This window comes from Harpegnathos saltator, unplaced genomic scaffold (genome assembly GCF_003227715.2).
Source record: "Harpegnathos saltator strain DR-91 unplaced genomic scaffold, Hsal_v8.6 scaffold160, whole genome shotgun sequence".
In the NCBI taxonomy this organism is placed as follows: domain Eukaryota; kingdom Metazoa; phylum Arthropoda; class Insecta; order Hymenoptera; family Formicidae; genus Harpegnathos; species Harpegnathos saltator.
The window spans coordinates 603706-620763 of NW_020229940.1; the positions used below are offsets into that span (position 1 = coordinate 603706).

Consider the following 17058-nt stretch of genomic DNA (forward strand, 5'->3'; position numbering starts at 1 on the left):
TTTCTCCGATGTCAAGAGAGACACGGTAATTATGTGCTCGCGTGGATATATTTAAAAACCGCACATAACAGATAATTAATTTAAACAAAAAATAGTTAATAGAAACGCAGAACGAGAGAGAGAGAGAGAGACAGAGAGAGAGAGAGAGAGAGAAAGAGTGAGGATAACTCACCGAGTGTTGAGTGGCAAAATTCCTCAGCCGTAGCAGAGACAAATTTCGGGTGCTGGATCTCAGGTTCCCCCATCCGTTCCTGACCTGTTGCTCTCTTCCATGACTGAAACAATAATACTTGTCAGTTGCATAAGCCGCTGTGCCAAGAGAGACGATCTCTGAAAAATAACGGAGATAATAACGGCGAATCTTACGTTTGCTCGAATTATTTAACAAATGTGAGTAATAGATGTCAATGTTTTTCTGATTCAGTTGTGAGGAAATGCGAGACGCAAAACAGTTTTACAATTAAGTTTAATTACGCAAATTAAGTTTTACACGTTTCTTGCGCCGATAACGATTTGCTGGAACGATCTAGCATTCCAGTAGTTCTATAGAAAAATCGCAATATCGAAAATTCAAAAAGACGTAAAGTTTTTATGAGAAGTCATTTTGTCTAAGTTTTCGAACGAATTTGCATCTTTATCAACAAGCGTCCAGTAAAAATTTATCCAATTAACACAAATATACCGAAATTGAAACAATTGTCAACAATTAATGTTACAGGTAACATATGAACGAAACTGAAGTCGATATTACGTTTTTGACTTCTGTATAATTCGTTATTTTCCGCCAATGCATTGCGATTTATGGATTATTTGTGAGCAATAATATTCTTCTCCCATGTATAAGAAGAAAAATCGAGGAAAATTATTTTCATTATTTAAGACTTCTACTTTCTATACGAGACGTTGTTTAGCTCTCAATGTCTATAATCTTTATTTGACAAAAGGCGAAGGGAATTGTAGAATTTCTCTAATTTTGAACAAAAATCCATAATCCGAGTGGTATGTCGTTTACTGGGATATTGTCAAACTATGCTCTTTTTGCGGCTTTAAGATTGTCTCCACATTGTATTCTCCAGATTATCGTAATATTGCGACCATATCTATAATTTCACCTGGTGTTTAACGAAAAGAAGATTGCTCTATTTTTCTCAACGAGATTTATCATTCTAGATTGTTCTCAACGAGATTTATCATTCTAGACAATCTTAAAGCCGCAAAAAAAAGAGCATAGTTTGACAATAGAGCAATGAAAAAATATCGAACCCGTTGAGAAAAATAGAGCAATGAAAAAATAAAATGGATAATGAAAAAATATCGAACGGTAATCTCTTTGTAGCAAAGGAGACTGTAAAAAGCGCAGTGGACATGCTATCATACGACAAATTTCCCGGATATATAACGGGTTTCTGCAAAGCGATACCAGATTCTATTAGAGTCATGGCGGCGTCCTTTGCAACGACAAGAACCTGCATCGATACGTCGCTTTGCCGTCGCTCGCGGGCGGAACGAAGTTACATCAGATTTTGATCCTTTACTTCATCCATTCACTGAAAATTCGCTCGAGATTCCTCGATATATCCCTCTTTCCCCTTTTTCTCTCCCTTTCCTCGGCATGTGCGTGTTGGCGCTTTTGCGGTTGAATTTTCAAGGAATACGATAGCAGATGCACAAATATCGACGAAGATGAAAGTAACTTTGCAGTGATGTAATAATATCGGTGACGTAATCTGACAAAAATCACTCGCGATTTACGTCGCCAAACGTTCGCGCATATTTTCGATCGTATTCTGTATTGTTACGTGGAAGTATGTAATATTCTTATGCACAAAAATTCGAAACATTTTTAGATTTTTATAATACTTACAAAAATATGAAAAACGAACTATCAAGGCTTCCTGCAACTCCACAATCAATAGTGTTAAAAAGAAGCCAATCAGAATATAAGCTAGATGTCAACGGCGAAGACGTTTGAACTACAAAACAAAAGATTATCCAAAAAAAAATTCGTTTGTGAGGGATGAAAAAGGGAAATCCTCTTTTAGGATGATTGTCTTATCGATAGATAACCGCTTCACTCCTTGGTGAACTTTTTACCTAGTATTATCATTCAAAGTTTCTTTCTGGCGCTAATATCGGTTAAAAACAGTTTTTAATTTCGTCGAGACGTTGAATAATATTAGGTGTACAAATGAATAATCCAAAATTTTTAGCTAAATTCAAAGTTTATTTTAAAAGAAAGTAAAACAAATTTGTCAATCAAAGTATTCGCCGTTGTTTTTTGTAGCTTTAAGCCATTTTTTAGGCAGTTGATGAATTCCGTGTCAGAAAAATGTCGTGTCCTTGGACACGATAAAATTCTCAAGCCATTCTCGAATCTCATCCGTTGATTTGAAGTGCATATCGGACAAAGCATTTTGTATCAACCGGAATAAATGGTAATCGGTAGGAGCGATATCTGGTGAATACGCCGCAAGATGTCCCAGCCAAGACGCATTATGAAGTCTTTTGTCGTAGAAGCAATGTGTGACTTAGCGTTATCATGCAACAATTTCACAGGATGTTCTCCTTCGCCACTATAGGGGCGTTCTCGTTTTAATTCTTGACTCAAGCGGAATGAATTGGTGTTGGTAGCGGTCCGCATTAATTGTTTCATTCGGTTTTAATAGCTCATAATAAATCACGCCCTTCATATCCCACCAAATGCAGAGCAGTTAGTATCTTCTTTCCAAAGTGTTTTGGCTTCGCGACCGATATTGATGGTTCGCCGGGACTTATCCGTGACTTTCTGTGTTTTAAATTGTCATAGAGTATCCACTTTTCATCGCCCGTAAACATTTCCACAAGAAAGACTTTCTACGCTGCTTCTTGAGAAGAGAAAGACACGTTGCTACTCGTTGATTTTTGTTGGCTTCAATGAGTTCATGCAGAACCCATTTTTCTTCTTTCAGAATCTTCTCCATCTCGTGTAGGCGTTTGAAAATAATTTGTTACGTTGCTCCTAACTGCTCCGCAAACTCTTTTTGCGTTTGTGCTGAATTCTCAGCGAGCAGTGAAAATGCGCTGTCAGTTTTTGGCACAAAGTGTTTGGACGTCCTGTGGAAATTATCATCCGTATGAATGATTATATGTGCGCAATTTTCGGGGAGAACAACTTTCTTATAATGTCATGTCATATTAGGAGTATGCAAAAGTTCCCGCCGTTTTTTCGCTTGCAAAACTCATTTATTTATAGAACAAAATGAAATATATCATCAATTAAAATATTGTCCTTCGGCAGCTACAACCTTTGTCCACCTATCAGGCAAAGCATGGATTCCTTCGAAAAAGAATTGTTCACTTTTAGAAGCGATCCAATCGTCGATCCATTTTTTGCAATTTTCGAAAAAAGTGAAGTGTTGATCTGACAAGCCGCTGGTCATTGATCGAAAAAGGTAATAGTCAGAAGGAGCAATGTCTGGTGAATACGGCGGGTGGGGTAGAAGTTCCCATTTGAATGATTTCAATGTTTCCTTGACTGATTTGTGAACGTGTGGTCTCGCATTGTCGTGTTGGAATATCACTTTACCATGTCTGTCGGCGTATTGTGGTCGTTTCAACTGCACTGCTCTGTTCAATTTGATGAGTTGTTGTCGATAACGATCACCAGTGATAGTTTCGCCTGGTTTGAGAAGCTCATAATACAAAACGCCTTTCTGATCCCACCAAATACAGAGCATAATCTTCGATCCATGGATGTTCCTTTTCGGCACTGATGTTGATGCTTTCCCACGACTAACCCATGATTTCCTTCGCTTAGGATTGCCGTAGTACACCCATTTCTCATCACCAGTAATGATTCGATGTAAAAACGACTTTAATCTTTGTCTAGCAAGCAACATTTCGCACGTGACTAATCGCCTCTCAATGTCTCTTTCTTTCAATTGATATGGAACCCACACATCTTCCTTTCGAATCTTCCCCATAGCTTTGAGGCGTCTGGAAATGACTGATTGGTCAACGTTCAATGCTTCTGCGAGCTCTTCTTGGGTTTTACGCGAATCAACATCCAATAAATGTTGCAGTTCGACATCTTCAAATTCTTTTGGCCTTCCGGATCGCTCATGGTCTTCAACGTTGAAATCACCACATTTAAACCTTTGAAACTATTCTCTGCATGTTCGTTCATGATGAAGCAGATTCACCATAAGCGTCCACAAGTATTCGATGAGTTTCTGCGGCAGTTTTCTTCACATTAAAGTAAAACTTCCCGCAAATGTCGTTTTGTTGGCTCGTACTTCGACATGTTTAACGGTGTAAAAAGATATGTAACTTTCGCAAAACAAAACCTTTTTTCTCTGATTGTTGTTGACAGATGTCAACAAACAAAGAATATGAAGAATATAGATAACAATGTTTGCGAAATACATAACTGGAGACATCTAGATGTGAACGGCGGAAACTTTTGCATACTCCCAATATTTAACACAAATTTATCTTTTATATGTATTTACATTTATATTAAGTGGTTTTCTTTTTTTTTAATAAAGGGTATCTTCAATTTTCGCTCGAAGAACGCTCCAAACTTCAACGTCGTACAATTTTTTTATCTTTCGAATATTCAAATAGTAACATCTCAAAATTTCGATATATAATGTCTCGAATACAATGAAAATTGAGAAGTTTAAAGCTGTGAGAAACAGAAGTTTCAAATATAATTTATAGCTCTACCGGAGCGACCTGAATATCGCGACTTTATTTATCGACCCTTACTCCTGCGATTCGTGGCTCGCAGTAATTAATGTAGCTAAGTTTTCTTTCACAAAGGCGGACGGGCAGGCAAGTCACGACATTCAAATAGCGTCGGCTCGAGTGAAAATGACGGGTGGGCGCAGCAAAGTGTTCCACGGAAATGTTTCATTTGCGGGAACCTCGCAGCAGGACTACTTCCGATTAGTCTTCCACGCTTACTTTTCTTCGCGGAAAGGCGTGAAGCCTGGGTCCAGAAAGATCGAGAAGGCCAGCGGGGTGAGAGAGAGCGGGGGATAGATAGATAGGGCAATGGGGACTCGTGAGACATAGAATGTAAATGTCAAGCGCAATGTTTCATGTTTTCAGCCTGCTCGCCAATGCATAAGTCGGGAATAAAAGTGAAAAGTATTAAGTCGACCAAATGTGTCTCTTCAGAAAAGCAGAAAAGCTGATGACACGCTGATGATGATTATGAATTCTTTTCTACTCCTGTTCCACTCCTCTGGTTCTACCAGAAATATTCCCGACGAAGTAGCATCAGAATAAATACATATCAAATTCGGATAAGACATAAAACATATTGAATGCTTGTAATAGTTGTCGGTGATTGTATTACTTAATCACATTTAAAGGATAGGGCATACTTCCAAATTTTACCAACTCACACAAGATTCTAACCTTATTCTGGAAATTTAAGTCGTACTGAATTATAAATGCCCTACTTACATGATGAAGGTATATTAATTGGAGCATTGCTCGATATCGATGGGCGGACGCGTCCGTATTTCCGCACTATTGTCGCGTTATATTTGCGCAAAATGGCTTCTACTCGATTCGCGATCGCGCGGATCTGGTTATTTGTCACCATTGCCGTTTGAGTTTGGGCGGATGGAACTTGTGCGAATCCGCGGAACGGACCGATGGTCAAGATCGATTTTTGCGCAGAATCTTTAAAACTGCGTATATTTCCACGCTTGACCCCATAAAGGAGCATCTGTTCTGGAATTTTCAATGCGCTTGGTTGCAACAACGATTGCACATGTATCGATTGTCACCCACCCACTTGTTGCTACACTCGACCGATCATTCGATATTTCCAAGATCTCAGCGAGTGGACGAACAATCGGCAAGAACGTACACCGCGCATTATCTGAGCAACTCCACGATGATACGATTGCGCGAAACAAACGCACCTTTGTCTCGTTCAGTGCGCGAATACAGGGAATGTATCGCGATATCCTGAGAGCCATGACGAACGTAGACAATTTGCGCGAATTGATCGATAGAACGATAGATTCGATCTCGCGTTGCGATGCCGATGAAGCGACAGCCGTTCGATTGGATTGTCTCGAGATGATCGAATCGCTCGATGATATGAGTATGTGGTATCGGTGCGATCGCATATCTGGTTCGTCACGTTCCGCGAGAACGATAGCTCCCACGAGCAGTGATCGAAGCAACGTTCAGGATCGCTCTTCCTATAAAACAGAGTGTCCAGTATGCTGCGATCTAGTACCTTTCGCGATCTAGTGTTCCTAGTCCAGTTTGTCGTTCGGTAGTCTGGTTCGCGATTCAAGTACGATTTTGAGCGAAAAAAATTGCTATTCAATATGGAATCGGTCGTTCTACCCGCATGCGCCGAAGTATCGGACCGATCGTTTCTACGTCTGGTTGATGCTACAAGAAAAATAAATTTCAACGGACGGACGCTCGATCTATTGGAGGATGTATACGCGACTACAGTACTCGACTACAGTACAAAGGATCAATTTGTGTTCCTGGGTGAACCGCTTCCCTTCCAGAGCGACTCGACGATTGAGTACGAACATTTTCGATTCATGTGGCTCCAAAGCGAAATTCACAAGTCTCCGGCCAAAGTGTGCGGTTTCGATATTGAGGTTGGCATATTTCGCCAAAGATTATTGCAAGGAATTGAAAAGGATTTGGATCTTGTTCACGCTATAGCCGATTGGCACGAAATATGCAACAGATTGCGATATTCGTTAACGATACAACGGAAGACGAAGACGCACACCGATAACAAGCATCACTCTTGCCATTGCCATCGCCATTGCAGCAGCAGTCACCGAGCCGTCACAACAACGAGAGACGCATCGTCGGTAATGCACACCATGTACATGAACATAACTGGAATCACTATTTTGCATATAAAAGAAAAAAATATCGCTAAAATAAGTGAGAAAACTTGCGCTCGACACGAATGCCTTCTGTTATAACACGTCACATATTTGTGGAATTATTTCTGCGAAAACAATAACCGACCGACTGAAGTTTATCTATCGCCGATTAATCAATGTAATCGCTAGGCATCGATTATTTTCGTCTCTATTGTCGTAAGATGTATTTTTCCGAATTTTACTGGCAATAAATGTCACGAAAGGGTACAAAATATAGTATCGGTAAAATCCAAATATCGCATGGCGATTCGTGTGGAATATCAAAGAATAATGACTGAGGCTCGAGATGAGGCATCGACTGGAAAATAGGAGTAGAATACCAACGAGCTTAGGCTGCTCCCGCTGTCAAGATATTTCTGCCTTACTAACCTCCAGTTATCAGACTGTGACGAAAGGGAGAAGGGAGATACTCGAAAATCTAATAATTGCGACGGCAAAAAGATTAGCGTCGTTCGCAATCTCGTGAATCCCCATAACTCTTTAATCTCATGACTTAACATCAAGAATGCTATTTATTTCATCGTAGCCACAATTTACGTTGCGACTAGTATGTAAGGGGGAAGAAAAATATTTCAGCCAAATTATCATTTCGGACGTCTTCCTCGAGACACAATTATTTGAAATTTGGACAAATATTTCACACTTCGCGCCTGAATCTATTCTATGTACAATTTAATGCGACAAATGTTGGTTTCCTGCGGCTTTCTAATTGCAAAGCACGTGCGAAGCGACACTAACTGTTCTACCTTTAAGTTGGAAGAGTCGATAGGAGACAAGACAAGAAAAAAAAAAACGGCACCTTCACACGGTGAGCACGCGCAGTGGCGTTTCGTGCGACGTAAGCTTTTGTTTCACGAGAACAAACTAAATTGCCGTAGCAGCAAACTTGATTTACCGACGCCACACGCAGGCGAGAATCTCGTAACTCGTGTCCAGATGCACCATAGCACGTGCAATGGCGATACAGACATACGCTCCTTCAGAAGAGCTATTCATTTAGCTCAGATAGGACGACGTGCTTCTTTTAAAAATAAAAGAGACAGAGCAAAAGAATTAGCTGCAGCTCGAAAACGAAGACACGTGATGTCGTCCATATGCGAGAATCGAAAAATTATTTTATTAAGATTTTTATAATGTTCCATAATGCAAAGAAATAACGTTCTTGAGAATTCAAATATAAACTTTATTTTGTTGACGAAAACAAGACATTTCAGAAAAAAATGTTTCATACAAGAGTTGTATGGATTCAAAAAGGGCATAAAACAACTATATTATTTTGTTTACAAATAGCGCCACTTTCGAGATATTCACTAATCATTATTTTTCTTAAATAAAAATGAAAACCCCAGTTATTTATTATATCATTTATTTATTATAATGATTATATCATCATTTTCTACCAATTAATTTTAATTTTAACAATTTTTGTCTGAAACATTTTTTTGCCTAATATTGTTTGAGATATTTAAGAATAACTTGGTAACTCTTTCAACATTTAACTTACGATGTCTTGCTAATTATCTGTCGGGAAAAATTTCAGAATTAAAAGTCTAAGATCCATTTCAAATTCAACAAAAAAGGATATTATTACTATCTGGTTTTCTAATTCCGTAAAGTATTTTGAAAATATCCATAGTCATTTAAAGTAAAAGTTGTAAAAAATTATTTGTTGCGGTTGTCCTTATAATTTTTGAAAAATTGTTACAACAAAGCTGCAATATTTTCTATATGCTGCAAATTATTACACATTTGCTGAAGTGCCTGTTAGCGATTAATTTTTAACTTCAGCTAGTAGTAGAGTATTGATTCTAACAATATAGATTTCAATACAGAAGATTTCAATGCAGAAAAAGATTAAGAAGAATCTAAAAGAGTTTTGAGCTAAATATAAAATACAATATGATATTTACGATATTGTTCTAGTAATAATTCTGTTTCGTTTTAGTAAATGAAAATAGAAAAAAGAAAAGGAGAAAAGAAGGTGGAATTGCGTTTAGTTCGAAGAGAATAATGCACTTAAACGGCCCTGCGACTATTTCGAGTCCGTCGCTGGTTCTCTCTGACCAACGTAGTGATTTATCGCTAGTAGTGGTTTATTGACCTCCTTTCGTCTTGTTGTCGTTCCTTCCATCTTGTTTTCTTCCCAACAGTAATTTATTATTCAGTCAATGAAACGGTCACGGAAGACGTATCTGTGCGGAAGTCAATGAACGACATTTCACGATCGCTTTTCCATTTTCGAAACTGTCTAAAAACAGATTCTCAAGAAGCCAAATGGTTTTTTCATAGTGACTAGGGATATTGGAAAGAGACAGAAAAAGAAAATTTCATAAGAATAAATTACGATTTCAACTATCTCTGATCGAAGAATCTGTGAAATGAATAGATTTTTTTAGGGCAATGCGATGTATTAGGGATGTGATTTAGTTTTGAGGGGTTCTATTTTTTTCAAAAACTGATTTACTTAAGCAAGATAATAAACAAATATTTTCATCAAAATATTTTTCATCGTTTTCTTTAATTTTTTCCTACTTTTCTGGTAAAAGATGGATTCCGCGGCGATAAAAATATTCTTCTTTGAAGTTGACTCAATTTTTATAAATTTTCATACTTGATCAAAGTTACGAAAGCGTATATCCTATAGAGCAGGGTTTCCCAATCTTTTTTGTATTTCGCATCTCTAAAAACTTATTTAATGAACTTTGTGACGACACCGCGGGGTCCTTATCTCTGCTGACACACACACACACACACACACACACACACACACACACACACACACACACACACACACAGAGAGGGGTGTAAAATCCGACCATGCAACCTCCACGCGGTACATCCTGGATAACTAATACTAATGCTGGCGGCACCGTAAATTCTAAAACTCATAACTCAGACAATTCTCAACAAAAATAGGTCATCAAGTAGTGTTTTGAAAACATCACACTATCATCTTTAACACTGTGTGATAAAAAGTGGGGTATTTTGTTTAAAAAAATCATATTGGCCTTGACCTCACCTTGACCCCTCGACTCAATGTCAAACGGATATGATCATTCAATAGAACTTTTAAAACCCTATAACTTTGGTTCGAAACATTTTCCTCAGAAACGTTTCGTTTTCGAGATATTTGACCGTTTCCAAACTTTTCTAACACCCTACATACGTACAGATACATAAAATATATATAATTTTAATAACATTTTTTTCAATTGATGGTAAAAATGCCGGATTATTCCAAAATTCATCATCTTAATCATTATTGATTACAATCACTGTTCCTCGCACCCTCAAGAATATTTTTTCGCTGTCATTTTGCTGTCGGCGCCGCGATAACGGTGCTGCTTCACTCCGGAAATTAAACATAAAAATTTACACAGCGGAGTGACGGAATTTTGTATAGTTACGCACTGTGTACCCGAATAAAGGGACATTTTACCGCACGTAAAATACTGATGGCTTTTGTTACGTACCCATTTTAAAGAGCAGGCACGCCGGTTCTGCCCCTGTCCCGAAAATCATAAAATTCAATCGACGGAAACGCTCAGCGAAACAATCGCGCACGATAACCTGAACAAACCCGATTTCAGCATCGAACGGCTGTGAAACGCAAGCTAATTGAAAGACCGTGTGTCGAGCATGCAACCACATCGATTTCGCCATAATTGTGCCATGTCAAAGAACGGCGTGTAACACACTGTTGTAAAATGCGTCGAGACGAAGAGAAACGCGCTGCCTGGATAAAAATTATTTCTTTTTCCCTCTACTCGTGAATATCCGTTAACGTGAAGAGCTTATGAAGCTCTTCGTGGGAAATAAATACAGATACGCGCAAACATTAAATGTGAAGAGTCTGTAGTATTAACGTGTTAAACCGCATTAAAAGCTTTCCTGTATATTTGACCACAAATTCGATTGCGACCAAAAAGGAAGCCTCATTACGGCATACCTTCGAAGGCTTGTCCAAAGTAATATAAGTAAAATAAAGGTGCGTGTGTGAAGTATATGTGAGAAAAAATTAGGATTTTGTAACCAAGAAATATTTTGCTTTAATTTGTAACTTTCTCTTTTAACACATGCCATTTATATTCGAAGAATCAAAATATATTATTGAAAATTTTGCTGTTATGTATAATCGAAATGTATTATTAAAAAACTTACTACATGTTTCTTGCAAAGTAACCGTTTATTGACAGTCGATCGTTACACTATTAGAAAACATGCGGTAATATTGAAAAGAAATCACACAAAAATCTTATTCAAAGAATATATTCCCACCGTATAATTAATAATATAAGGAAAGCTGGGCACAAGTTAAAAGAAAGTAACGCTTTTGTGTTTAAGTGAAATAAATCGATTGTACTCACAATAGCGATTTCGTTTTATTGTCATCTTCGTCGATGGCGACGTGACTTAAAGCTGGAAGGCTGCTCGCTTCGCAGGGTGGATTGCTTAGATCTGAAACACGACGGACAATTTTCAAAAACAAACACGGTTAGAAGCGGCGCGCTTGTCTCGCTTGTATAAATTTCGCGGGAAATATCAAGCTTAATCAAGCTCTCGCCTCGAAAAGATTACTGATCGAGAAAAAGAGGTATAATCCCGAGATTCAGAAGAATTGAATTAACAACCTCAAAAAGTTGACTTCTCGTGTACTCGTGAAAACTGGAGGAGAGCAAAACTGGGAAGAAATTCTCTGCCGCGCATATCACTTTCGCGTAAAATTTGTGAGAATAGACAAGCAATTAATCTTAAACTCAGAAAAAAATAGCAAAAAACTTCATCGTAATTAAAGAGTGCAGGCAGAAACCTACAGCAACGGCGGAGACCTACAGAAACAGAACAGAAATATACGATGTCATTCATTAATTTCGATACACTACGAAGTTTCGAGAGTAAACTCTCGTCCTAATTTTGAGACATAAGAAGACCTGTACATGCTGTGAATATTTTCTTCTCCTTTCCTATTGAGGAAAGTTGAACGGCTGAAATTTGAATAATCTTGTTTTGTAGTTCAAAGATTTTTACCGTTGATATCTAATGTATGCTCTAATTGGCTTTTTTGTAATACTTTTGATTATAAAATAATGAATGAAAGAATAATGTTTTTCGGATGCAGATCGTATAGAGAAGTTTCTCAGGATTTTCATAGATGCAGCATAAATTCCGATAAAAATTTCCAAATTTGTCCTAAAATTAAATATACTCGGATTGCTTTACGTTTGTCACTTTTTATATTTCATTTTATAGAATTCGATGAGTGGGATAAAAATAAGATTTTTTATTTAATTCTATAAAAATTTATTAGTTTCATCCACTGGAAGAGAAGCACAAGTTCTCGCGGTACTTCTACTCTAATTCCAAATAGAGGTCCCATGTTTGGAATATAAGAATATGGAACTATCAATTGATATTGTCAATTATATGATACAGCATAATCTAATTTGAATTAATCGTGTCGTTATGGACATAATCTACGTATTGCTCGAGAAAATATTGAAAAATTTCTACGCGAGGAATTTTTATTACATCACAATCATTGTACGAATATCTGATACGCAAAGATTGCATGTATAATTACCTATATTGGAGTGATAATGGTCGCTATGTCGTCCATAAGGCACCGACGTCGGATGCGAGAGAGTGTTCACTCTTCGTCTAGGACTCGCGGCCTGCAACACAACACAGACGTTTCATCATAAATCTAGTTTAAGAGCTAGCGCGCAAAAAAAAGAAGTAGAATCGTGTCAACTTGTATCTTGATGATCATCAACAAACGATCTCCACGGATGACGAGGAAGAAAAAGAAGAGATAACTCGCGCGAAACGAGAAGGATAAACGAAGAATCGTCGTCTACAAGCTTCTAATTTCGATGAAAGGTTCATGCGATTCACCGAAAGCCTTTCCGCGTCTTTTTCGCACGTGTCCGAGGCCGGGATTTGCGTCGATCAGGAAACAGAATCCAACATGGTCGTCGAGTCCCAGAAGAGAGAGAGAAGGGAGAGCTTATTTCTTATTCGGTATTTGTCCCGGCTGCGAGATCGATAACGTTTTTATATAAAGTGCACAACGAACGTCCATCGCAAATGCGAAATCCATGTCCTTACACGGCAGTTACATACTGGTTATAAAAAATAAGTAACTGAAAATATCTTCTGGCAATCCTCTCTCTCTCTCTCTCTCTCTCTCTCTCTCTCTCTCTCTCTCTCTCTCTCTCTCTCTCTCTCTCTCTCTCTCTCTCTCTCTCTCTTTCTCTCTCTCTTTCTCTCTCTCTCTCTCTCTCTCTCTCTCTCTCTCTCTCTCTCTCTCTCTCTCTCTTATTCATTATGTTCTTTATATTTCGCGCGATATTTCTTTATTTACGATTTTTCGCCGTTTTTATCTGCTATAGAAATACTGACCTTTTCGCGATTCTTATCTTAATTTTATTTCCGAACGATTGAAATACTTCGTTCCAGTATTAAAATAAATTATATAATTTGTTATTGGCAAATAAAAGAACAGAATAACATAGACATCAAAACTGCAAAAAATTATTATATATAATTATATAAAAATGGTTATATATATTTTTATATTTATATATGTATATATTTATATATTTATATACTCATATATCTATATATTTATGTATTATGTTGAGGAAAAAGATTAATATAGGTTCCTTTGTTAAGAATTAAAACAGTATGTTTAAAGTATTATTTTCAATTGAAATAATTGCTACGTATTTGAATCGATTATGTTCTGCCATCTTTCGGATAGAAGTTGGATTCCTCAGTAATAAAAAAGTCGACTCTTTTGTAAGAAAGAAATTATCGACCCAATTCTTAACTTCGGCTGTATTTTGAAAGTGCTAACTTCTCAAACTGTGCTGTATCGAATAAAATTGGCGGTAATTGGAGGGCGCAATATCTCATAAATATGCTATATAAAGTGCGAGGGAACTTCTCATTCCACGAATGAACTTCTAAATCCACCAGGGTTTCCGTGGTGGATAAAGCGACAATACCAACCACTTTGTTTATGGTATTACTTCCACTCTTATAAATTGTAATGTCCGTATAATTTAAGTATAAAACAATATATATATATATATATATAAATCGATTCAGAATGGAAAGTACTAGCTTTTTCCTCTATATAATGAATTTGATAAATTAATAATTAAGCCTGACATGATTATTTTGTTAATTATTGAAAATATTTTTTTATCTTAATCAAGTCCATTTTATTTTTCATAAAAAGCCGTACAATTTTTGTTTAAAAAGCTTTTTCCTATTTGCAATAGTTATCGAGACGGCATAAAGGGGATGAAACTTTAAAGAGAAGTTTCACTCCTTAAACTTGAGTCATTGCCGATAAAAAAATACGGGTCTCTTATTTTTGGCTGCTGTATAAACATGCCAAATTTCGTCGAAATCGGAAGACATACGCTTCCTGAATGTTTTTTGTCAGTAAAAATATTTAATAAATATTTAATAAATATAAATCGTAAAAATCAACTTTTCCAGAGATACAAATTTTCTTTTTCTTTTATTTGATAACGTAAGTTATTTGTTCCATAGGTTCACTTCCATAGGTTACGCGCAGTATAAACGAACGAGTACTTAATTATATTGATATTTTATTATTACTTTGTTTGCAACAAGTGTCCTTTTATTTCTACGCACGCTTAACATCTTCAAATTACAAAATTATATACTCTTTAAAAAATTCCTGATCTTCTTTGATCTGCTTGACTGCATCTTGAATTCGCTGATGTAATTCTTGTATATTACTTATGGGTGAAGAATGAACCAAGCTTTTCGTACATCCCCATAAAAAAAATTTAATATATTTAAGTCAAGACATCAAGGATATAACCAATTCACCTCGTTCAATCCATCTTTCGCAACAAATCTTCTATTTAGATACTGTCTAATAATTAATACAAAATTAATTCATCGTGTATTTTTTGTAAATACATATGTATGTAATAATATAGTAAAATATTCGTTCGTTTACTCACCGCGCGTGATCAATGGAAGGGCACAAATAACTAGTGTTATTAAACTCGAGGAAAGTTTATAACTCTGAAAAGGGTTGATTTCTCGATCTATGTTTACTAAACACTTTTTACTTGCAATACATTTTATCTATTTTATGAGTACTATCTATCTCCTGTAAATCTAGGATCTTTTTCTTTGAACACTCTATATATAAATAGGCTCTTGTAATATATTAAGGTGGTGCAAAAATAATTGCGGTTTTTATTATTTTAAGTTTGACGCCGATTTTTCTAGTTATCGTTACCTTTTCCAGAATTCTATCTTCTAGGAATAAACAATGTTCTAGGAAATAACAACTTGTATTCTGTTGAAAGAAATGTGTGCAGGCCAATGGTCTTTATTTTGATTAATAAATATAATTTTTAACTGATATATGCGTCTTTATACTCGATACGTAAAAACCGTAATTATTTTTGTATCAACCTAATACGATTAAAATAAACGAAGAATAATGATTTTAAAAGTTCGCTGATGTTAGTGCGAATTTTAAACTCAACGAGTAGTAAATGTTCGAAATGTGTGATGACGCTCAAGCTGAATATTTCTCCAAATTTACGTATGCAGGGAATCAACATTTCCTTGTCATCAACGGACATCAACCTTCCACATCAAATTATCCATCCTAATTTTATTACCAACATTAATATAAACTTATTATATAACTTCAGTTAGTAAAAAGTTCGCAGAAATTGATCCCTTTTTAAAGTTGCGAAAAAAATATTGCTTCGGCCGAGGGACATTCGAACATTATTATCCTTCCGAGACTAGAAATTATTCGCTGTAACACGTCCACGGTCGACTCTTAAAAGGACAGGATTTTTCTCGCTTTAAAATATGAAGAAACTATAATTAAAATATGTATTAAATAACTAGCAAACTAATCACCTTTTTATTCCTACCCTAGTTCCCTCACTTCCGTCTGACGTTGCAATTTCACGGGAATTAGAGCTCGTTCCTCCGCAGATGGGTTGATTATACCACGGTTATATATCGACAGCGCGTTACGTCAGGACTCGGTAATAGAATAGTAATGGAATTTTTGACATGTTCCCGCACGTCGACGTAAACACGACGCGTTCACCTCATCCGCGCGCAATTGTTGAATTTTCAGAGATCAGCCGAACAGTTGGATAATTTACAGGTCGTTATCGTGTGCGTGTGTGCGTGTGTGTGTGTTGTGTGTGCGGGTGTAGGTCGACGGTGAGACGGGCTGTGTGCATAAGGAACGTATCATGCTGAACGTAGACGCTCCGGTACGGATGTAAATGGACGACTAAATGCTTAGCCAGTCTCGTGCAAGATTCAGATCTAATTATACCTAAAGTCGCGATTCAAGTGTTTGAGTTTCTATGCGAGAACAACAGCTCTCTTAGAACCCCGAGATCTCGTCGGATACGCTTCCCTCGCTGCAGGTGCAATGCGATATCACTTGTGCCCGGTCATAAATACCTGAATATAGGATCGAAAAACAATCGCTAGACGTATAGACGTAAGGCAGCTCTAATGTTTATGCTAGTCTACATACAGGATTGGGAAATAACTCGTTACTCGTTAACGAAGTTACAGTTACACTTATTTCTTTTTTTTTTTTGGTAACTATAACTTAACTTTATTTCGTTTTTTTCCTCCTTTCCAGAATGAAAACCTGTGGACAAAGAATTCCTAGCGAGAAGAGGAAGAGACAGCTGGAGGCGTAATCTCTGGAATTTATCGAAGGAGGAGGGAAAAATCTGATTCAAAGATTAAATGAAAATTCCGCCGAACTTTCGCTGGCGCGCCAGTTCCCGAGGGCACGATGAGTCGTGACCCGGTAAAAAGGTAAATTGAGTGAAGTTTCCGGCGAGAAAGGAAAAACTCGCGACGAGTAGTGGGATACTGATAAAGACCGGTGGACAAGGGGGCGCAAATAAAATCTCATTAATCTTCTGGAAGCAATTTACGAGATCTAAGAGCGGACAACACACCTCTGTCTCTTTCTTTCTCGTAGGTTTCTTTTGGAAAAGCGATAAGAATCATGTCTAATTGTTAATTGCGCCGATATAGTGCACCACGCAAAATGAAACTTGAATCTGACGACGTGCGT

The 17058-nt window shown here is 37.1% G+C and overlaps 1 protein-coding gene across 3 annotated transcripts in view; it reads right to left on the bottom strand.

Moving 5' to 3' along the window:
- Nucleotides 1-17058, bottom strand: part of LOC105188425 (pleckstrin homology domain-containing family G member 5) — a 103655-nt gene that overhangs the window by 79007 nt on the left and 7590 nt on the right. For all 3 annotated transcript variants that reach the window (XM_019843761.2, XM_019843760.2, XM_011149863.3), the window contains exons 3-5: nucleotides 12508-12598; nucleotides 11294-11384; nucleotides 173-275 (exon numbers count right to left, since the gene is read on the bottom strand). In XM_019843761.2, coding sequence (XP_019699320.1) covers nucleotides 173-275; nucleotides 11294-11384; nucleotides 12508-12598 — 285 coding nt within the window. The remainder of the gene's footprint in view (nucleotides 1-172; nucleotides 276-11293; nucleotides 11385-12507; nucleotides 12599-17058) is intronic.